Below are 25,145 nucleotides of genomic sequence, written 5' to 3' on the forward strand. Positions count from 1 at the left end.
ATATAAAATATCCATATAAGCTCTTAAGAGTAAAAACATAAATGTACATATATGGACAGATATATATGAAACCCATTAGAAATTAGAACAATTCCATATACTGACAAATTTATCCCATGCAAATATATGTTTATGTATATTCTGACATATATGTCTCATATTTAAATATACATATATGCTCTTATAGAGTAAAAACATAAATGTACATATATGCTCAGCCATATTTGAAACCTATTAGAAATTGGAACAATTTCATATATTGACAAATTTATCCCATATAACTATAAATGTTCATGTATGTATAATACATATTTTTACATGTGTCTCATATATAATAAATACACATAACATATATATCTCTGTATGTGAAATATACAAATGACACACATGCATAGCACATTGTTTACATACAAGGTGACATACATTCACTGATAAATATGTACACAGTAACACCTACTAGGAAAACATCCACAACACAAAACAACCACATGACTGACACAGAATAAAAAGGGAAGGATATGAGCAAGGAGGAAGAGCAGGCGGGGCAAATGAACCAACTTTGAATGCTGAACATCATGAATTTGTTACATATCTTTTAATACAAGTTATGGACTAAAATTCAGCCCTGGACAAATCCAGCCCATCCGGCCCATGAGTTCAGCTGTGAATGTTTTGCTGGGGTTAGGGCCTTAAATTGGAATAAATAAATTAAATAGGGAAGAAACAAATAATGATTGATGTTATTGCATTTACTGCAAATGCAGGTAACAAACTTAATATTTAATTTCGACCTATAGGATGCTGTAAAGTAAATGTACTGCTATCAAATTATTTTAAATGCTCCTGACTTCTATTGTATGGGAAAAAATAAAAATAAAAAAAAGTTCTCAAATTATCTTCTTTTATGTTTCACAGAAGTCATACAGGTTTGGAATGACATTTGGGTGAGTAAATGATGACATTTTGGGGTGAACTATCCCTTTAACAATAACATTTGTAATGAGTTAACACTTTATTAATGCAAGACACTGATAGTTCTCTTTCATCGGGCTCTCATTAAATTTATTTTATTTCAATTAAAATTCATTAGAACTATTAAATATCTCATAAAACATATTTAAAGAGAAGAAAGCTTAATGCTTAATTCATTGGAGGCTTTAAAGCTGTTTATTATGCTAAAATGCTTTGTAATTGCCCCAATGAAATTAACAATAGTTATTGCGTACAATCCAGAGTTTAACTGTAGTAAGCATAACATGGTATAAAACCATGCTCCTCATTACAGGTATATGGTTTCCAAAATAAATAATAATAAACTATAGAATTTGTATAAAAACATTTTTAAAAAAGTGTAAACACAAGAAACTACGGGGAAAAAAACACGAGATCCTCCATTGTATTTACTTCAGTCAAAAGTCTTTGAAATGAAGTACACATTTTTTTAATGATGTGATTGATTTCATTTGCAAATTTCCAAACAAACCAATGGGAACAAAATCAAAACCATTATCACCATGAATTATTAAGCATTATTAAATGAATGCTGCTGTGTTGTCTGAAAGATTTATGAAATAAGGCACTTCATTTTTAGTAAACAGTGATTTATCAATCATGCATTTCATGTGCTCATATTTATTTAGCCTAATGTATCTAAACATATAGACAAAATTGCATACAAAGCCCTGAGATTAAAGGACAAGTTTGCAGATTTTCAACCAGCTTTGTATTGTATGTTGATATGTAAATGAACAATGATTACTTTTTTAATGTTACCTGCACCCAGATCTCCCCGTTTATTTGTCAGCAAACATCGGACAGCTCTAGGGCTTTTGTTAAAACTACAGTTCACTATGGGTGTTGAAGTTTCCCTATCTTTCTAGGCAAAAGGCTACCGCTGTCCTTTCCTCTGTGTTTTCTAATCATAATGTAAACATTTAAAAACATTTAAATTTCTATTGCATAGACAGACAAGTTTTATTAAAAGCATTTCTTGAGAACAATGAATTACCAATTTAATGCAATGTTTATATTTCATAGTACTGTTTTAGCTTTAAAATTAAGCTTCTAAGTTTAAGACTTTTCCAGTGTAACTTCAGAAAGGGGTGTGGCTATGCTAATGCAGACCTGAGTGGGAGGGGCTTTAATAATGACACTTCATTTTAATGTTCATGTCTCCATGCAGGATTCTCATATTGCTGGACCACACTCTCCTCTGTTTCCACTAGGGGGAGAAAAATTTGATAGTGAGCACTTAGTTTACATGATTTACTGAACATTCAATCCCAACAAAGAACAGAGATTGTCCTGAAAAAAGAGGCTATAAACAAAACAGGAGAGTTGTGTAGCTTCAAATGCACTACTGTTTAAAAGTTTGATCCTTGACATGATCCTTCATTCAAATATGCTGAGTTGCTGCTGAAGAAACATTTATTATTATATTTTTGTGGAAACAGTGATAAATCTTTTTTCCATGACTCTTTGATTAATATAAAGATCAAAAGAACAGCATTTATTTGAAATAGAAATCTTTTGTAATATTATAAATGCATTTACTGTCTCCTTTGATCGATTTCATGTGTATTATTTAAAGTATTAAATTTGATATTATTAGAATTAAGTATTTATTAAAATAAATCTAAATGAACAGTAATGTATTTGTATAACCAGACAATAAATGGTGAGTTATGAATATGCGGTCACACTAGGCCTCAGGTACACACAATTACTTCAGACACTGAATAAACATTGGAAACAGGATGTGATGTCACAATCGTGGGCCATTTAAATAAATAAATACAATACATTTAAAATATTCAAATACATCTCTTTGCAAATTCACAGATAAGAGTTCACGACACTTGAACTTAAGCGAAAGACTGCCTTGATGGAAGCAAAAGAAGTGCAAAGTCTAGTGTGACCGCACTTTAATTAAGCCATCTCTTACCTGTGGTCTCCTGGTGGATGTCTAGAGCGATCAGGCGATTAATAACCTCCTCCGTTCCCTCCAAGTTGGAAATATCATATCCAGTATAACCTCTCTGCTCATTGCAGTAATTAATAAACCTATAAACACAAATGTGAAAATAAAAAAGAACTCGCAAGTCCAGAATTCAAATCAAATTTAATTTCATGTTAGTTGGAAGTTGACATACCTGCCCCAGGTTGTGTCTGTATGTAGAATGATGGGGTTTCCCACCATGATTAGCAGGGCTTTTGCTCTCGTCACTGCTACATTGAATCTCTGGAGGAGAGAATGAAAGAGGTGGGCCAACTTTGTTTTCTAGGCTTCAATGTGTTGTATTGTCTACTGTGTGTGTGTGTGTGTGTGTGTGTGTGTGTGTGTGTGTGTGAGATGCTACCTTCTCATTCTTGAGAAACCCAATATTGAATGTTTCGTCCAAAGTGAAGTGTTCCTTGCTGCTGCGAACAGTTGACACCATGATGACTTTCCTCTCTTGGCCTTGAAACTCCTCCACGGAACCAACCTACACAACACGTACAGCAGTCATTTTCTGCTCACGTGTCCTTGACAAGGATGAGAACCGATAACAGAGTGTAGGAGTGCTCAGACTCGCACTGACCTTCAACTCTTCAATGCCAATGCAGGATCTAAGTTCCCTGTCACTCCTGATGCCTTTCCTGATTTTCTCCACCTGTACAATTAAAACAATGTTGAAAAATGGTATACAATGATACATTAAAAAAAAAATCTTTAAGAGAATGATAATGATCTGCATTAATCAAAGTTATTTTGTATTCAAAACTTCTTTGAATATTGGGCAGCAATCTATGTGAAAAGAAAACAGTAGAAAAGGTGTATAGATATTTATGATTGTCCAAAAAAATATATATTTTAAACTAATGCTGTTATTTTGTCAGTGTTATATTAACATGGTTTCCACAAAAAATGTTTGCAGCATTTGCAAAATGTATTTTCACCTGTTTCCTGTAGGGGGCGATAATACCAATCTCTTTGGGGGAGATTTTTGCAATGCCCTTCTTGGCCTGTGTCAGGAGCAGCTTCTTCAGGTAGTCAAAGATGATGTTGATTTCAGAGATGTTGAAAAAGGAGGGGCTGTTTGACTCTCTGTCATCCTTTCCAATCACTCCATGGAAAATCACTGGAAATCCCTAAAAAAGCAGCACAGACCAGAGCAGAATGTGTCATCTCAAAACTGTGCTAAAATTATAAGTGAAACCCAACAACAAGATTAAAAAGGGACGTTGGGGCGACCTTGAAAATTTCCCTTATTTTCAAATCCCAGTGTTTTCCCCCAAAACTACTTCAGCGGAAATCACACAGTACTGATTGCCTACACCAAACACTGATCCCTAAACCCCTAAAATCAGCTGCAGGGCGGGATTTCCACTTTGCACCCAGTGGGATTTTTTTTTTTATAGAAAGATTAAAAATACAGAAGAAATACAGGAAAATATTTAAACGGGATGACAGCGGGATAGCAAGGTAAAATATGGGAGAATCCCGGGAAAAACGGGAGGGTTGACAGGTATGCCTTAAGAGGCAAATGTAGCAATGAAATACAACCAAGTTCAAGAAGACTCAGTTCGTGGCCTTCACATTCCTTACATGAATGACTGCTGTGTGTGCAGGCATGTGTGGCCGCATAATCTATGTGGACAACATGTAAAAAAAGTGAATGGGAAAAACTGAAATGCTCAAAACGACACATTTATAATAGTTTGTTTAATCTAGAACACGCATGGGGACTAGTCTTTCCTCATTCATGTATGCCCAGAAAAGAGACTAATAATCATGCTTTGTGTCCCTGAGTTTCAGAATGAAGCAAAGACACAACAAATAGACAAAAGCAAGCTATATGTTTACTGAAAATATACTTGAATACTGAAAAGTTAAAAAGTCGAAATTGCACCTATGGGAGCGCTACAACTGTAAAGCCTTAAAGGAATAGTTCACTCAAAAATGAAAATTCTGCCATCATTTACTCGTCTTCAAATTGTTCCAAACCTGTATGTTTTTTCTTCTTCTGCTGAACACAAAAGAAGATATTTTGATGAATGTTGGTAACCAAAACAGTTGATGAACCCCATTGACTTCCATAGTATTTTTTTCCCATACTATGGATGTCAAAAAAATCTGGTCAGTGGGGACTCATCAACTGTTTGGTTATAGAAGCATCATAATGACTAAATTGTGTTGTCTGTTATTGAACTGACATTTAGCAAAAAACTGAAAATCAAAAATTGGAAATAAAGCTATGTTGTAAGTGTGTCACATTGGGTAATCAAAAGTTCTACACTCACTTACTACACACGGTCTTCATGTCCACTTTAACACTTAGGCCAAATACACAAAATACATCATGTACATTCATAATAGACATGGTGTGGGTATTGGCACAGATGTATATCCTCTACACTGTAAAAAAAAACATTTTCATGATATATTATCACATCTTTTTATCTTTTGTCAAATAAACTTCGATAATTAATGTGGTTCAGATAACATAATATTTTGAGTTTCTATTTATTAAACCAATCTCTTTTATTGTATTAACTCAACTAATTTTTTTATTTCAATGAACTCAAAATTTTAAGGAAACCAGTTAACTTACTTTTTAAAGTTAATACAACAATTTTTTTTTCAGTGAAATCCGCTACATAAAAACATGGCCACCAGCAGCCAATCAAATTTCTAGCTAAAAATAATAATAATAACATTTTGCTAATAATGTTAAATCTGATTACAAAAAAACTGATAATATGTCTTTGTTCTAAAAATGTCAAAACCACAACACATCTATTTTTGTCTATCTATTTCTGCAGCTGTATCCTTTTACTAGGTTATACCAACCCAGCTGTTGCACAACCGTATGACATAATGGATAGTTGACTTTACCTTCCTTATCTGACTTAAACACTGCTAAAGGAGGATGCAAGTTTCCTGTATGAAGACATCCTATGAAAAGCCTCTAAAAGCCACCCATGTCAAAAATGAGATAATAATATTGAGTGAATGCTCTCCGCACATAGTATACATTCATCAAATACTTTCACTTCAAACTAAATAAATCCCAGCCTCAGCCTATTCAGAAATGCTGGTACTTAGGTAGAAACCTATACATAGGAGCCTCATAAAAATGATAATATTAAAGAAAAACGTTAGACAGACTTAGAGGCTTTTGCATCTGAAGTCTTCCTATTCTCTTGCCCTTGTTCCATTGTTCACTTCTTGCTCTTTGCTTCGAGGGCACTTCAGTTCTCTCTCTCTTTGAAAGATTATTATACTAAGATCTCCGATCCTAGATCTTAGACTTAGACTTTAAATTTACATCATTTATTTTGAAGTAAGATTTCTTTCATTTCAATATTGTACTCCATTTTTAAAAGTGACTCATATTTATTCGTCATTTATTATTACATCTCACCGTATAATAACCTAAATGCTTTTTATCGGGCTTGTGTGTCTGGGATGTCTTACTCTTTTGGGGAGGTGCTCCCAGTTGCAGTACTGGCTGGAGCTGATCTCATCTGCACATGACAGCAACTCTCCATCATAGAACAACTCATTAGGAACCTTCAGAATGGATGGATGAGACCTGAAGAGAGAGAGAGAGAGAGAGAGAGAGAGAGAGAGAGAGAGAGAGAGAGAGAGAGAGAGAGAGAGAGAGAGAGAGAGAGAGAGAGAGAGAGAGAGAGAGAGAGAGAGAGAGAGAGAGAGAGAGAGAGAGAGAGAGAGAGAGAGAGAAATGGTAAATAGAGAGTTAAAAAATAGACTTATTACAGTGGCCCTAAAACGTAATTTGGACACTGAAGTCTCATTTTAAATGTACATACAATATATATATATATATATATATATATATATATATATATATATATATATATATATATATATATATATATATATATATATATATATATATATAAAAGGGAAAAAATGTTAAGATACTGTCAATTTTGTGGTAGACATTTTTACCAAAAAAAGAATTAATTTTACAGTTACAGCTATTTTACACTTTACTTTACAGTGTCCTTGTTACATATGTTACATGTACTTACCATAGTAATAACTATAAATTATGCATAATTACATGCAACTAACCTCTTAACCAAATACCTATCCTACCCTAACCCTATAGTAAGTACATGTAGTTGCTTAATATTACTCAGTACTTAAATATATAATTTCACTGTAAAAATGAGACCTTAAAATAAAGTGTAACTAAAAAACATTCCAAGATCTGATTAAGTATCCATGATCAGGTGTCCCGGACACTTATTTTGGATTGAGCCTGTCCCAACCTATTTTACTCAGATTGGCCCTTTCCCAAAGTTTTCATATGGCATCCTGTCCTCCAAAGACTTGTGACTAAATTAAGGTTTCTAGTGCCTTTTTCCGTTCTACATAGCAAAAACCCAGACACACAGCAGCTTTCTCTGTTTTCCAGGTTCATTCATGGTTGGGAGTGAAATTTGTGTTCAAGGTCTTCTTCTTAGTAATGGGTTGTGCCTTTATCTTTGCTGAGCATAGCTCTCTGTTACTAAGCAGATAAGGTCGTCTACTACTGGCTACAAGTCAAAACTACTAAATCAAAAAGACAAATGGCTCTAGGTGGTATGTGTGACTCATTCATAACCATCTGTACTCTCTCCACACAGAGGTTTAGGAATTTTTGATCTGCAGTATACATCTTGGAAACTTTCTCTACATATATCAGAATTTTCCCCCAGACAAGTTCAAAATAGTTAGTTCAGCCTTGAGGCCTGTGTGCTTGTTCCATTTGGTTGTACTCCATCAAGCACGTTCCATTAGTTAATATTAGTTAATGCAATAAGTAACATTAACTTACAAAGATCAATACAGTAATGTAGTTCGCTAATGTTAACAATTGAAACCTTATTGTAAAATGTTACCGTTTTATTTAACACATATTGTGTGAACATGTTTCCTCTGATGGACCCTAAATATTTAGGGTTTCCTTGAGACCAGCTAGTCAACTAGTCGGTCAGAAAACTAGTCAATTCGTAGTTTTTTAGATGAGGTCTCTGGATTATTCGGACTTTACCTGTAGTTTCGCAGCAGTTTGGTGACATAATGGTTGTCGTATCCTGTAGTACCTTTCTGATAAAGTTCATTCTGTGTCATCAACCTCTCCAGCAAAGAAAGACCTACAACAATAAGAATAGAGTGTTGTGAAGGAAATTTCTAATTTTAAACATACCAAATATTTCTTTTTATTGCAGGATTAACATTTATATTCTTATGCATTTTTATGCTTACACTTGGGCCAAAGTTAGTGTATCTGAATATAACAAAAGAGGAAACAAAAGCTGTCTAGTGTGTGTGTGTGTGTGTATGTGTGTGTGTGTGTGTGTGTGTGTGTGTGTGTGTGTGTGTGTGTGTGTGTGTGTGTGTGTGTGTGTGTGTGTGTGTGTGTGTGTGTGTGTGTGTGTGTGTGTGTGTGTTGTGTGTGTGTGTGTGTGTGTATGTATATATATATAAACCTCATGACCCTAGCAACAAGCTGAAGTATCAAGGAATCCAAAATTGGTTGTTAGCAGGTCTTAAAATCAAGTAAATACAACCTCAGATGAACAACAACAAATGACATATTACACTGTGTCATTATTTATTTAACAAAAATAAAGCCATGGGTGACAAACTATGATTCAATTGCTTGTAGTGCCACTTTTAGCAGCAATAAGGTGAAGGAACCGTTTTTTGTATGACAGTATCAGTCTCTCGCATAATTGTGGAGGAATTTTGGCCTGCTCTTTTTTACAACATTGCTTCTTTTTTACAACATTGCTTCAGTTCATTGAGGTTTGCAGGCATTTGTTTATGCACAGCTCTCTTAAGTTCCTGTCGCAACATTTCATTCGGGTTGAGGTCTGAACTTTGACTGGGCCAGTGGAGCACCTTGATTTTTTTCTTTTTTAGCCATTCTGTTGTAGATTTGCTGGTGTACTAGGGATCATTGTCCTGTTGCACGACCCAATTTCGGCCAAGCTTTAGCTGTTGGACAGATGGCCTCATGTTCGACTCTAGAAACTTTGGTATACATAGGAGTTCATGGTCGACTGCATGACTGCAAGGTGCCAAGGTCCTGTGGCTGTAAAACAAGCCAAAAATCATCAACCCTCCATCAGCGTGATGGACAGTTGGTATGAGGTGTTTGTGCTGATATGCTGTGTTTAGTTTTTGGCTAACTTGGCACTGTGCGTTATGACCAAACATCTCCACTTTGGTCTCGTCTGTCCAAAAGACATTGTTCCAGAAGACTTGAGGTTTGTTCAGATGCAACTTCGCAAACCTAAGCCATGCAACCATGTTCTTTTAAGAGAGAAGAAGCTTCGAAACATGCCATACTTGTCCCGTCTTTTTACTAATTGTACTGCCATGAACTTTAACATTTAACATGTTAACTGAGGCCTGTAGAGTCTGAGGTATAGTTCTTGGGTGTTTTGCGATTTCTCTAAGCATTGTACAGTCTGACCTTGAAGTGAATTTGCTGGGACGTCCACTCCTGGGAAGATTGGCAACTGTCTTGAATGTTTTCCACTTGTGAATAATCTTTCTTACAGTAGAATAATGGAATTCAAATTGTTTGGAAATTGCCTTATAACCCTTTTCAGATTGATGGCAGCAACAATTGCTTCTCTAAGATCATTGCTGATGTCTTTCCTCCTTAGCATTGTGTTAACACACCTGAATGCTCCAGACCAGCGAACTGCCAAAACTTCTTCTATAGAGGTGATGATCACACTTGCTGATGATCAATTAAACAAAGATATTTGATTTGCAGCGCCTGGCTGCTACTTTCCATTAATTTCTATGGAGCAGTAAGGGTGTACTTAGTTTGTCACCCATGGCTTTTACATTTTGGCTTTATTTTTGTTAAATAAATAATGACATGGTGTAATATGTCATGTGTTGTTGTTCATCCGAGGTTGTATTTACCTAATTTTAAGACCTACCAAGGACCAGATGATTTTTTATTATGTCCTCCTGATCCATAAAACCATATAATTCAATAGGGTGTCTTTTCTTTTTCACGCGACTGTGTGAAGAACCAATCATATTGGAGAAAAATGATGTAATGATTAACTTAAGTCAGGTGCATAGGGGAATTCTACCACAGAGAATACTGTATGTGCATTCATTTGTATCTCACCCAGTTTGTATTTAATGGCAAAAGGAGATCTCAGGATTGGTCCCAGCTGCTTGGGATCTCCAGCCAAAACAAGCTGCCCGGTCTCTGCTTTCAGCAGTCCTAAACACACCCACACAATGATTAGAATAGAGAAATGCTACCACAGACTGATCTCTATTGAAAGATCTGATGGTTTTCAGTGTTATTCTGTAAAGTGTCCCACCTCCCACACTGATGATGGTCTCTGGCTCCACAGCATGTCCTGCCTCATCCACAAAGATGTGAGAAAAATGATCCACAGGAAAACCCCCACTGACCAGCCTACCAACACAGACACACATAAACACTCTTTACCTATTGGCTGCTGTGTGTATGTGAGAGAGTACTGTGTTTGTATAAGATGACGCCCTTCACCTGCCTGCGGTGACTAGAGTGCTGACCAGGATCTTGAAGGACATTAGATCCTTTTTACATGGGAAAATAATCATTCCTCCTTCCACATTACTGTTGTTCTAAACACACAAAAACACAATCATCAACAACAACAAAACCACAAATAACTCCCTCTCTCTGTATTCCCATGACTACTGAAATTATCATAATATAAGATTATTAAATATAGCACATTATTTGATAGATTTAAATTGGTTGAATATCTAAACTACTTAAATTATTTTAATGGGTTAAAATAAAACAATGTCAAATTCTTTTATCATTTTGCTGTTATCAAAATTAAAATATGCCTTCACTGTATATTTTTTAATAATGCTGTATGCATGTCTTTCCCCCCCTTTATATTGATTAGATCTCTCTGACATAATAATTAAAAGTGTGACATCAGTCTTTTTGAACAAGTGGTTTAAACAGAAGTAATGTTTCTTCAAAATGTTACACATTGAGCCCCATTAGTTCTGGGGAAAATCAAAGTGATTTTTTTTTTTACAACAAAATAATTTTTTTCCAAGCACTAAAGGACAGAATTGTTTTTGCGAATAACGTTGAAGGGGGTGGATTGGAATCCACTGCTGTTTTGCTTCCTTCTAAACATCATAAGTGAATGACTTGTGAGGCTTGTGAGATTTTACTTTGTTATAAAAGTTACCAGTGTGATTACTGAAATGTTCTTTTCATGTATTCTCTAATGTCTGTATTTGATATCTGAATGCAGTAACAGTGCTTGTTCATTTAGCCAGGCGTCCAGAAATGAAGTATGGACTTCTTTAACATGTGTCATCCATATATCTGTTTCTAGTTGAAGAGTTAAGGTTACAGGGGTCAAACTATACGTGACTGATTTACATACTTGTATCTCTTTCATGTGTATTTCTCTAGAGAATCAAGTGAATATTATCTGTACTTCTTCCTGAGGAGGGAATGTATTATCAGTATGTTTTGATAGTTTGTCCTGATCATAGCTAGCTCAGGCTCTCTTCAACCTTGGAGAAACTGCGATTCCCTAGTGCTTTTGTGTGTGCGTTGGATGTTCTGTGGAGGTTCTGTATAGGAGCTATGGGACACTTCGGCATGCAACAACAGACCTGAAGACGCCTTTCTCCGACCTCCGAGGTCACCGCAGACCTAAATCTAGGAATCTTGACTAAATGTCGACATACTCTCCTATCTATCCATGTGTGGAAATTTGCTTAGACTATGTGTGTTCTGAGCCAATCAGAAACTGCATCCTGAAGCAAAGACGTAGCTTAGACCTTGGTGAAGGGTATAATTGCTGTGATCTTTGTAACTGTAAGAGGGGCGAACTACGAACTCCTGTATGAGTGTGTGATGAAACTACAAACTATCTTCAGTAAAACTTTTCTTCAATTTATTATAATTCTGACTCCGGGTCTTCTTTAAAACATCTGGTCCTTAACTGTTACCCCCTAACAACGTGGTGTGGTGTAAACATAATTCCAAGTTAAGGATGCTATTGCCATTTTTGCATTATCATTTGCTTTTAATTTTTTCAATTATAACTTGAAATTCTTTAGCTGAGTTAAACTAGAAACTGAGTGATACAATCATAAAACAATAATATGTATTTACATTAAGCTTAAATATTTATATTTGTCACAATCTCAGCCTGTGTTCCCCTGTCTTGAGTGAGGAATTTTGTTATTTCCTGTCTTGTGCCATGTTTTGTAGTTCTTTGTGGTTTTTCATGTTTATTAGTCTCCCCAGGTGTGTCTTGTTTCCTCATTACCTTGTTAAGCTTGTTTGCCCCTGTGTATTTATAGCCCTCGTGTTTCACTTGTTACTTTGTCAGTTGTTGTATAATGGTTGCCTCTGTGATTGTCGTGGTTTTGTTCCTTGAATTCTGTGTTATTTTATTAAAAATGCTGTGTTTAGATCAGTGCCTCAGCCTGCTTTCTCCAGCTCGTTACAATATTTAATCCATGTGGAACTTTTTAGTTTTAGGCTTTTATTTAAAAAAAAAAAGAAAAGTAAAAATGTACTACTGTTATTCTATATTTTCCATCATAACTTCCCATTTCTATTGTGTTCATTTAATTAAACCTTTAATTAACAAATCAAGTCACACAAGCACTAACCTGTAAGACTTGAGGGATTTCATTTGGATTGCGTGAACTAGCGTAGAGTCTGTATATTTTGCGTGCATCAACATGTTGACTAGTGATCAACTTTTCACACAGTTGATCAGCCGCACTGTTAGAAGGAGCGCACGCTAGGATATAGGCATCAGGTATATTCTTCTCCACCTGAGAGATAAAAGACAGAGAGAGAGAAAGAAGCAATCACAATAGCTGTTCTGCTTATTAAGACATTGTGCATATGAGATGTGATGATTTGCATGTAGGTGTGTCTGTCGGGTCTGTGTTTAGTTGAATATGATAACCAGTTTTACCTGTTTGATGGCCTCTACTATCGTGACGGTTTTACCAGTGCCAGGAGGTCCAAACACCAGGTACGGTGCCGGCTTGGACGTACCGGCCACGATGTTACACACTGCAGTTTTCTGTTCAGGGTTCTTCTCAAGCTGTTGATCAAAGAGTCTATAGACACATACACACATCCAGCTGAAATACTCCATAATGCTTCACTAAAATATGATTTAGTAGCATAGATTCAGTCCAGATGGGTCTTACTGACCTCAGTGCAGGTTTAGACACAGGGGTCACAGTCCTTGAACCCACGGGGAACAGCACGTCTCTGAGGTTGTGCTGGACCGCCATGTGTACAGCTCTGTGTTGCAGTTTTGATGGGAGACGATTCACTGTGAACTCCACACGGAACTTCATATTATCTATGAAACCGTCAAGCAGCCTTTACACATAAAACACGCACACACACATACACACAAAGTTTAAGTGGTTATAAACTGGTCTGTAAACAAATATGCAAAATGAGACCAAATTAACATTCTAATATGCTGATTTGTTGCTCAGTAAACATTTCTTATTATCAATGTTGAAAACAGTTGTGTGGCTTAATGTTTTTTGTTGGAAACTGATACACTTTTTTAGGATTCTTTTATGAATAGAAAGTTCAAAACAACAGCATTTATCTAAAATAGAAATCTTTTGTAACATTAGAAATGGCTTTACTGCGATCAATTTTATGCAACCTTGCTGAACAAAAGTAAAAAAAAAAAAAACTTAGTATTCAAAAATGTGTTTTGTTACCCTAAATGTATATAGGTTGGTCAGTTTTGAATGTTCTGTTTTATATAATTTATAAGACATGGGCAGAATATGATGATATATCTTTCTCATTTTGAGGTTAATTTGGGAAAAACAAAGCCTTGATACTTGTCATTTTTAAGTGTGACCCTTTAAAATGCTCTTTAGTTTAAAGGCTTATATAAACTCCTCATACTTAATACCTTCTGGAGAAGCCCAGTTTGACTTGATCCAGTTCCACTCTGTGGACGTAGCCCTTGTATTTGGTCACAGTTGAGAAATTGACCTCCTCACTCTTGGTGAGAAGCAGGTGATCTCCCCTCAGGACTGATGGCCTGTTCTCTGATACACCAGGGAGCTTTAACACATGAAATAGACAAACAGACCTCAAAACGGCATCACTTTCAAACAAATATAAAAGTACATAATACTTAAAGGGACAGTTCACCCCAATATGATATGTATCATGTTGCTTCAAAACCATTTGCTGTTTTTTTATATATTTTTTTCTTTGTAGTCCATTTAATATCTTCAGTGGAGTTGAAAATTATCAGTGAAAAAATAATGTAGTAAATACATTTGAATAAATAATGACAGAATTTTAAATTTTGGATGTACTGTCCCTTAAAGAGCCGTGTACATGTCATCTAGGCTTTTGGGTCTCTGTATGAGTCCAACACTAGTCTCAGGCTCAGACGTCATTCCCATGCCCGTCTGATGGATAAAGCACACAAAAATGGGAAACACTTCGGGAGTTTTGAAGTCATCATCTGATTGGTTGAATTCAAAACTATTTCCGGGAGACGTGTGTGTCACATTCTTTAAAAGTCCGCCTGGAAACAACGCCGTTGTGACGCCAATTCCCCTCAATGGAAGAAGAAAGCCGTTGTGTTCGCAACTGTGAAATTGAGTGTTTATCAGGATCAACTAAACGCTGGAATTTCTAAATTTTGTGAAGTTAAGTCTCTTTTAAAAGATGTCCAAGAGTTTTTCACCTCAGTCTGTTATGTAAGGACATCGACATTACATTTTCACGCCCCTAAACATGACGATGAACAAAACAAACTGATTGGTGTAATGGAAATTTTACATTTAGATGTGTTTTTTACTTTCAGATGTGTGCAACTTGTGTTAACGTTGAACATTTATTTTTACTCATAAGCATTTAAAGAAATATAATCATATAAGCTTGCAGGAACAAAATGTTCTGGGTAGCAAAGAGACTATGAGTACTCAAAGTGACCTATTGTGTACTTCAAGTGTGAAAAGTATGTGCACAGCTTTGATGAAAATAGAGATAAGCAAAATGTGTGAATAAGAGCAGCAGCTAAAAACAGGAAACTTTTGCAGAGGTGATATTGTTCTGTCTAGATAGAATTTATGTTAGACAAGAGATCTCGAACAAAGACGTGTTGCCTTTTAAGGTAAACCAAGGCGATCTTTTGAGACAGACCAGGATGTGTTAAGGGTATATAGCTGGGCAAAAGGGAACTAACCTTTGCCTTCTCATATCAGACTCTGACTGATGTGTTAACAGCCTTTCTTGCAAGAAATAAAGATCTTTATAACTTTTGAAATTTCCAGCTGTCTTCCAATTATTATTTAAAATTGAGAAAGAATTTCCACGACATTGGTTGCTTAACATGCTTCAGACGGCCTCTGAGTGGTCCTTGGCCAATGAGAGCTGCTATGGAGTCCTTCTGCCGTCAGTCTGAAGGTCTAACAAACACGATCACATGCTTTATTTACAGACAGTAAGAAGCTGCCACTCACTTCTAAGACCAGCAGTCGTCTGTCATGGTCCTTCACCATGGACACATCATCTTTGTTATATCTCTTAATGTCCAGACGCATCTGATCCTCCTCCAGGTACAACAGTAAATCAAAGCGCTTATCGTAGTTCAGAAAATCCAGATCACTCTCAAGTAGTGACCTACAAACCACCAAAAGTACAGAGAAAACAGTTACAATGGCTTTTACTATACATGCTCATGCAGGGAGCTGATTCTGTACCATTCAGGGACTAGTAACAGGTCTCAGATCAACTGTAAAATGCACAATTGGAGCTTAAGACCACTAACTTTTTTTCCTGGAGCTGTGTTCTGAGGAAAGGACGGTTGACTTTCAGGACCTCAACTAAGTCAGAGATGTAAGAAGGAAGACAGTAAGGCTCCAGTGGCAGCACAAATGTCAAAAAGCTTTGGGTAGAACTGCAAAAGAGAGAAAAAAACATGCAAATGATTGATTTCTGTACAAATAAACACAGGGGAAAACAGAAAAGTGTATATAATTCCTAAAAAGAAGGATTTTTATCTCACCTCTCGGGTGGAATGCCCTCATCTATGTTAAACCTCATTGGCTCATAGGTCTCAAGCCTTTGATGTCTAAATGGTGCTGTAGGACCCAGTAGTGCTGTAAGCTCAGACCTGTGCTCTGCCTCAATGAAGCGCACAATGTGGAAAGGACGGGTGGCGACCAGGATATTTTTCTTAAACTCAAATGCCAGAATGGCTGAATGAACTCCCATATCATCTGATTCGAATTTCAAGGTCACCTCATACTTTTCACCTTTAAAAAATGAGAGTGAGAGCAAGAGCGAGAGAGAGAGAGAGAGAGAGAGAGAGAGAGAGAGAGAGAGAGAGAGAGAGAGAGAGAGAGGTTGGGTTCAAACCTGTTCAAATTAAACGCTGTGTCTGAAATCACATACTGTATAGTAGATATTACATATGGACCATTGACAAAAAATACATTCTATATAGTAAGAAAGTGTGTAATATGAATGTTAATCAGGATGTACTACATCCATCATGCGTCTTGACTGTCATGTGACCCTATGGCGTCAGTTTAGTTGCTTCACTGCCATTCACAAATCCTCTTCCGGGGCCTCACGGGATAGTAAAGTGCACATTAGATGAACACTTCAGAATCTCGCCAGACATCAAGGTACTTTTCGCCTACTGTTTTATCTGAATTCAGGCATAATACTCAGCTCACAAACCTTTTTTTCTGCCTATATATAATATGGAAGTATGCATATTTGGAAGCAGGAAAAGTCAGACTAGCAAGCTACAATACCAATGTATCCCCTCAAAAAAACACCAACACCACTTTCCCTTGAATTGCTGTACAGTTTGGTTGCACTCACATGGCTCCAGACGGAGTGGATTGTTGCGTGTGACTTTCCTGCTGTCTTCCAGAGTGAAACACTTCACCCAGTGAAGAGCAGTGTAGTAAGTGAAATACACGGCCTCTTCACCCGTGTTCTCCACAAACAGCTTCAGCTCATAAACTTCTGTCCGCTCCACACACAACTGGATCTTGCCATCCTCTATTTGCAGCTCTGAGGACACCCGCACCCCATTCTTATCTTCTATAAACACAGACCTGGGAAAGAAAAAGGGCAGCAACACTGTTTTGATATTTCGATGTATTTTCAGAGAAGGGTTCTATTCACTGTTCAAAGAGGCCAGTTCACCTCTCTGTACTTTTCAGTCGGCGTAGGATGTCTTTTGCCAGTTTTCTCCTGCCTCTGACTCCACTCTCTGGCCCTGGCACTGATGGTGGGTCACGACCCTGCGCACTAGCGGGAGGCGGTGAGCTACCATTACTCACAGGGTGAGTAGCTTGGTATTGCTGTCTGCGATGGGGTCTGTCCCATTGATCATGTGGCCTCGTTCGGACCTAGAAATGCCACAATAGGGTGTCAGTCTTTGGGTATTCTCAGTAACACATTACATTGTAACAGGGCTCAACAGTTATGATATAACAATAACAGTATTTCATTTTTTTGGCAGGTCCAGTGTTTCAGATTTTTAATGAGTTTCGGTAATTGAAATTAAGAAAGAAAATAAAACATAAATATTATATGAAATAGGCTATGCTAACTTAATCTTGAACGACATAAAAGTTGCTTTGGTAACTAAAAGAAATAAATAAGTTGAAGCTAAAGTTCTAAAATGAAACTAAAACTGAAATAAACACAAATTAAAGTTAAATGGAAATGACAATATATCAAAAATAATAAAAATGACAAAATATCAAAATGACTAAAAAAGTACAATTAAAATTGGAAAATAACTAATTAAATATTATTAAATACTGATAGTATAATAAATATATTCTGTAAACAATGTGTTTTTATTAGGGCTGTCTAACGCCTTAAGCATGCGATTAATTTTTGTCCAGTTTAACGCGTTAAATATTTAACGCAATTAACGCAGCATCCGTTAATTTGTGTCATCCTTCGGCTAGATTTACATTATATGATTACACTCTTATTAATGCAAATGCTTTTAAACCATTCAAGCGCGGCAAAACAAAAGAGACCGCTCTGTCACACTGAAAGACGCGCGCCACAGTTCTCTCTCGCGCTTGTACGAACAATAACACACACATTTATGCCAAAATGTCCGTTTTGTCGAGTATCCTCATAACATAACAGCAGTCTTAAATGAGTTAAATAAAGTCTTATATAAACGTAAAGAGTTGTGAGAGAATGCGACGCGTATGAGATCCACGTCATGTGCAGCAGCGGCTGGTTTTAAAGAGACAGCACCAATAAAGCTTTCTGTCAGTAAACTTAATCAAAGAACAAAGAAACAGAGAAAATTACTCACTGCTCTTGACCAAATACATTTTGTAGCTTTATTAAGGATTAGTCTAGGCTATATTTAATCTATAAGATTGTTTGATAACTGTATTCAATTTCTGTATTGTTATGTACAGGTAGGCTATAAGGAAGGGCACAGGTAAATATAACATTTATTATGGGTTTATGTGGATTGTTTGAAGTTCACTCAAATTTAAAGTTATACATTTTTTATCCTAATAAATGTTAAAAAACAAAAATGGATAGTATTCAGTTACACTGTAATGTTGAATGGCTATAATTAGGCTAATGTTTAAAATTGTGGGAAAAAATATTTTTATCCAGACATCAATAGCTGTATTAGTATCAGTGATACTGACCTTCATTCATAAAAGGATGTCATTAAACAAGTATTTAAAATACACTGTCTTTATGTTGTCTCTACATTAATTTGGAATGTAGAAACTGTGAAATTACTACGTTATAAAATATATAAATTATATATAAATCTATAAAATCGTAAGTGTTCTTAATTGTGATTAATCACAGAAAAAAAAATATTAATCAAGTTAATTTTTTTAATCAATTGACAGCACTCATTTTTATATTTGCTAAAAATGTTTATTTTTCATTAAATATTAAAATTCACACACAAAAAAATTCACAAATGTAAAATTGTCAGCGGCAACCCAGCAAATGCAAGTGACTGTAGCGTCAAATGTCTCACACTTGCCCCACACTAGCACCACATTTATGACAGAACTATCTGATCATATTTAATTGCAGGGTTATAAATTCCCCAGATTCGATAAGCCATTTCATGTTAGTCATGACCAGTTAGTTTTTCAGGTATTATACTTTTTATTATTAAAAACAATAACTCATGCTAGTTGCTTTTCAGTGTGTGTAAATACATTATGCGGAAAAGATGAGGAAAGATGAGGAAAAAACGTTTTCAGTGATGGGAAGGTTTAGGGAATAGAATATACAGTTTGTATAAAATGTCTATGTAAAGTCCTCATAAAACATGAAAACACAACAGCTGAGTTGTCCAGGATGTGCAGTCTTGATTTACTCTTTTTTTTTTTTTTTTTTTTTTGCACTCCCACGTTTTTCATAAAAATTAATTAGCTTGAGTAATAAATTGCATCCTAGCATAGTTGTCTTGAATTGATGAAAGACACTGAAATTATGCTGTTTTATGAAAGTATGGCATAATAATCTACATAAAAATGGCACCTAGAAAGGCTAGCTAAAAATATGTTTTAAAATAAGCTGTGGCATAAAAAAAAAAAAAAAAAAATCACCATAACCAGACAAGGCAAGAATCTGACCAAAAACTGCATAGAGTTGCATAACATCTGTTGCATGTAGAGAGTCCTCATAATAATATACTTTGTTCATCAATAGCATCATATTGGTAATTTGCATGGTATTGTAACAATTTCTCATCAGAAATTTGCCAGCACTGATTTACTGGTATTTTACTGGTATCCCTTATAGATGATTCAGTGTTGAGTGCATCTGATTAAAGCAGTGTACCATCAGCTGATCAAGATTATACTGAATCATTTCAGTACTCTGATCAAAGGTTTCAGTTTGATGAAAATGAAACACATTTGTTTTGCTTTCCAAAAACAATTTATCTTAGCATTACTGTTACAATCTATTTACATAAAAATGCATGTAATCATGAGATCAACTTTTAAAAAAAAGAAAAACACACAAAAACTCTTTAATCAAGAGTAGACACGTCCAGACTGTTTATTGTTGTGTAGTTATATAAAAAAGAAAAAGAAAAGAAAAATTTAGCCTATACAGAAATACAAGCATACTGCCATTGACAACAGAAATCCCTCTTAGTGGACATCAACGATAGAGTTACAAATTGTCAGCAGTGGTAAGTAAAAAAGAGGTTTCTTACATTTGGGTTAAAGTAAACATCTGATCTCGTGACACGCGCTTTTCTGTATATTCTCATTGCATAGAGAACTGAAGAGAAGTTTGGGTCTCTGACTCCATCCCTGTGGATAAAATGTGTTAAATAAATAAATAAATATGTATGTGTGTTTGTTTCACTATTGCCTCATCGTTCTGTCCACTCGTTTTATTTGTCACTAATTGCGGTCATTTTATTTTCACGGTTTTCAGTATCAGTTAATTCACTGCAGGTTGAAACTTTAATTTTACATAAATAAATCAAGAATTTAAACGTGTAATTTAACTTCTGAAGAAAGAAAAAGTTGTCTATGTTTGTTTACACTGTATCCTACTGATGCACTTCCTCTTTAAACACGTTTAAATGAATTGCAAATAGGGCCTATCGATCATTTCAGTGAACGTAAGTGTACTTAATATAAGCAATAAATTAAACAAATAAATTAAAACATGTCAAATGATTACCTGTCTCGGAACTCTTCATTGTAGGCTGTTTTGAGAGTGGTTCTATCAGTAATGGCTCTCCTGTTGCTTTCCACCAGCCACTCTATAAAATCCAATCCAACTGCACACAAATCAGCTTTAGAAATCTTTCTCTGTACCATGTTTCTTGCCGTTGGTACCGTGAGCTCTGTGGTAATGTAGCCTACAGTAAGCGTCAGTTAGGATCCACACTGGCTCTAAAATGAAAGCGCAGCTGTTTCAGCGGAAGCAGTAAGAACGGAGGAAACGAAACTGATCTATTACGGTAGGTTTGTTCTTCTACAATGAAAACATAAAATATACACTTCGTTTACTTTTGTTAAAGAGAGATCCTCCAGGAAATGTCCAAAGCGCTAGTAGGAAAAATTTAAAGGAGTACAAAGGCACATTATTGTAAGAAACTCTATTCAGGTGCTCGGAGAGGTTAAAGTGCGCTCTCTGGTGGTCAGAGGGAGCAGGTGCTCCAAATATACACCAATTCTTGAAGTGTTGCAGTTGCAAATGGTGCTTATAATATGACAAAATGATTTGAATTTGAATTGTGTAAATTTGAATTATTGTGTAAGTGTAATGGCTAGAATATTAGATTTTTTATATTCTAATAATAGGGGAGAGTGGGGCACAACCTAACAAATTTTGGTTTTGGCTCTAATATTTCAAAACAAGTAATAAAAACTAAGTGAGTGTTTTAGCGCAATTTTCTGACGTCATGGGATCACAACACTAAGAGATAGTAAATCTTTTTATGTTTTTTTTTTTTTTTTTTTTTTGTGTGTGTGTGCGTTCCCGAGATTAGACCTTCCTTAACATAATGCCGAAAACCCGAAGTCTCTAGGTGGTCTGGTTGAGGAGTAGATAGAAGTGCAAGATTGGTGCGCACAGACAGAACAGAAATCATGAGTTAACAATCGCAATTTTGTCCGTTGGAAAATTGCGCTAAAAATGTATTAATTAATCTGTTTTTACACAAGCACATCTCTGCTACAAATGAACACTTAAAGTTTTTTTCTAGGACCTATCATTTTTGTACAGTCGCATTGAAAGTGACATAAGTGCAAATGTTACAACTTACCCCAACAGACAGAGGGGTTAGTTGTAACACTTGTGTGTAGCCTAACTAACACATACTATTCATTATGACTGATAGTCAGTCTGAATGACAGTTCATGCGTGAACGTTAGGCCTATACACCCAAGGCAATGCATTATTCTTTCCTTTTTGTATTAGTGTTTATATAGGCCTATTTCAATTGGTAATTATTATTTTATTTAATATTTAATTTACTACTAATTATATTGATTTATATGTCTATATATTTTATTTTTTACTTACTGGGCGACCATGCAGGCTATGACAGCCATCATTTAGCCTATACCGAGCTGATGCAAAGCGTAGTGAATTTATATCTACACAGAAGAAAGCCCTGTCTAGGAAATGCTATTTCATGCATACTGAGTTTTTTACACTGTTAAAGAGTTGGATTCCCATGCTAAACATGGACAAAGTTTCAAAAACTAAGTTGTATGTTTGAAGGAACAAAAATACTCCTTCCGGTTTGTCACAAGTTTCGGAAAGTTTTTTTCGAGTATGGCTCTGTCTTACGTAAGATAGAGGGGAGTTTCCTTATATGGGTTCTAAGGGCACTTCTCCGGTAAGATCGCGGCCGCGCGCGCACTCGTAGACCAGAGCAAGAGAGTGAAAGCAGTTCGCCATCAAAGCGCCCTGCTCGGCTTTTGGAATTCAATGTAGCCAAAGAAGTGGGTTTTTGGTTGCCAGGGCAAGACAACCCTGCACAGATTCCCAAAGAACCCAGCGTTAAGGGACCCGTGGATGGAGTTTGTTTTCCTGAGCATAAACGGAGTTGTGTAAGACTGCTTGTTCCCTGCATTTCGACAATGATTTTTTATAAACAAAGCCCAGATCGACGGATTTGCAGATCGTCTAATGCTTAAGGATCGAGCAGTTGCAATGATAAAGGTCACAGCTTTAGCTTCGCCCACACGGCCCGCCCCCAGCCGCTCGTTTTTTTTTCCGGAAAGACTCGGTACAGCCTATCTTTCTTTTATAAATATAATAAAACTAAAGACTTTTCGAAAATATGAAGGATGCAATACTACTCTATAGGCAGTGGTTAAACTGGCTTTTGTAGGGAGGGGGAGCCCTTATCACAGCGTAAAATTACTTAATGTGTTGAGAAATGTGGTGATCAATGTATAATTTCACTGTAATAAAGGTATTATCACACTTTAATAAAGGTATAATTACACATTTATATTACACTGTAATATAGGTATAATTACACAATGTATTACATTGTAATAAAGGTATAATAACTAGGGCTGTCAATCGATAAAAAAATGTAATAGCGATTAATCACATGATTGTTATGATTTAACTCGCGATTGATCGCAATTCATCGCACATTTTTTTTTTGTTCTAAATGTACCTTAAATTAAAACTTTTCAAGTTTGTAATACTCTAAATCAACATGGGCATGGATAAATATGGATGCTTTATGCAAATGTATGTTTATTATTGAAACCATAGTCAACATAGAGCATGAAGACAAGACATGTTTCAAAGGTCATAGATGTTTTTCAAAGAACTTGTTCATGTCTATAGACACATGTAGAAAGAACAAAGAAATACCAGATTCTAATTATTCTCTTTCTTTGCACTGAGCAATTTACTAACACAAACATGCTTAGATTTTTGCATGACAGGGCAGCTCTTCTGAAAATGCTAAATGTACATTTATTATTTATTATTACATTAGTTTGTCTGTCTCTGTGCCCATTTTAATGAAGCTGAATTCTGAATAAAACTGTTTTCATTGGTATATTTTACTGTTTCTTTTGTCAAACAACGGAATGAATTTGAAATGCAACCCAATAAACATAACCAGCTCTCCCTTCCAAGACGTTAATCTGCACAAAAATCCTGATAATCGAGCCGTCGTCTGATGAAATCAAATACACATAAGATAAAGTCAATATTTGTGTTGTGATTTCGGCTATACTTGCATGTAAAATTAGAGAAGCAACACAATATCTGTGTTTAACTGAATTAAAGATACTACGAGACGCAGAGAGAGAGAGAGAGAGAGAGAGAGGTGCGCGCGCGTGCTGGGAGAGCAGTACCGGCGAGTCTCAGAAACTAAATAAGGTTTGGGCGCTTTTTTGAAGGGAAAAAATGGCTAAAGGGGTCTGCTATGTCGCTAAATTGGCAAGACTGTGTATCTCCATTTCTTCAACTAGGGGTTGGGCCACGGGTCAAACAGAAAATATGCGCTGTGTTGATCAGCCGTTAAAAAAAATTGTGCCGTTTACATGATTTTGCGTTAACGCGTTATTAACGCGCTAACTTTGACAGCACTAATAATAACACAATATATTATTACACTGTAACGAAGGTATAAGTACACAATGTATTATTACACTGTAATAAAGCTATAATTGCACAATGCATTTTTAACACTGAAATAAATGTATTTAAAACACTGTAATAAAGGTATACTTGCACAATGTATTATTACACAGTAATAAAGGTATAATAACACTGCAATAAAGGTATAATATCACAGTGTATTATTACATTGTATTAAAGTTATAATAACACAATGTATTATTACATTATAATAAAGGTATAATTTCAAGGTATAATAACACAGTGTATTATTGTAATAAAAATATAATTTCACAATGTATTATTACACTGTAATAAAGGTATTATAAGACAATATATTATTACACTGTAATAAAGGTATAATTTCACAATGTATTATGGCACTGTAAAAAGGTAGAATTACACAATGTATTATGGGACTGTAATAAATGTATAATAAGAATGTATTATTACACTGTAATAAAGGTATTATAAGACAATATATTATTACACTGTAATAAAGGTATAATTTCACAATGTATTATGGCACTGTAAAAAGGTAGAATTACACAATGTATTATGGGACTGTAATAAATGTATAATAAGAATGTATTATTACACTGTAATAAAGGCATAATAACACAGTGTATTATTACACTGTAATAAAGGTATAATACCACAATGTGTTATTACACTGTAATAAAGGTATAATATCACAGTGTATTACATTGTAATAAATGTATAATAACACAATGTATTATTACACTGTAATAAAGGTATTATAAGATAATGTATTATTACACTGTAAAAAAGGTATAATTACACAGTGTATTATTACACTGTAACAGAGGTATACTTTCACAATGAATTGTTATATTTTAATAAAAGTATAATAACACAGTGTATTATTACAATTTAATAAAGGTATAAGACAATGTATCATTACATTGTAATAAATGTATAATTTCTCAATGTATT

General features: G+C 35.3%; 1 protein-coding gene across 1 annotated transcript; it reads right to left on the reverse strand.

Annotated features, from left to right (window-relative positions):
* Positions 1-112: 112 nt before the first annotated feature.
* Positions 113-21,200, reverse strand: LOC308680861 (putative helicase mov-10-B.1). Its single transcript, XM_081349284.1, has 22 exons — positions 20,766-21,200; positions 20,287-20,386; positions 17,250-17,455; positions 16,920-17,158; positions 16,093-16,342; positions 15,856-15,984; positions 15,548-15,707; positions 13,978-14,132; positions 13,245-13,418; positions 13,000-13,147; positions 12,686-12,853; positions 10,551-10,648; positions 10,360-10,457; positions 10,158-10,256; positions 8,049-8,151; positions 6,461-6,578; positions 3,940-4,131; positions 3,582-3,653; positions 3,360-3,485; positions 3,153-3,241; positions 2,945-3,063; positions 113-2,221 (listed from the first exon to the last, which is right to left on the reverse strand). Exons 1-22 carry the CDS (start codon positions 20,903-20,905, stop codon positions 2,160-2,162), a joined length of 3,045 nt encoding a protein of 1,014 aa, XP_081205410.1. The 5' UTR covers positions 20,906-21,200; the 3' UTR covers positions 113-2,159.
* Between the last annotated feature and the right edge of the window lie 3,945 nt (positions 21,201-25,145).

This window comes from Scardinius erythrophthalmus (genome assembly GCF_964197995.2).
Source record: "Scardinius erythrophthalmus genome assembly, chromosome: 20".
NCBI classification, from domain to species: Eukaryota; Metazoa; Chordata; class Actinopteri; order Cypriniformes; family Leuciscidae; genus Scardinius; species Scardinius erythrophthalmus.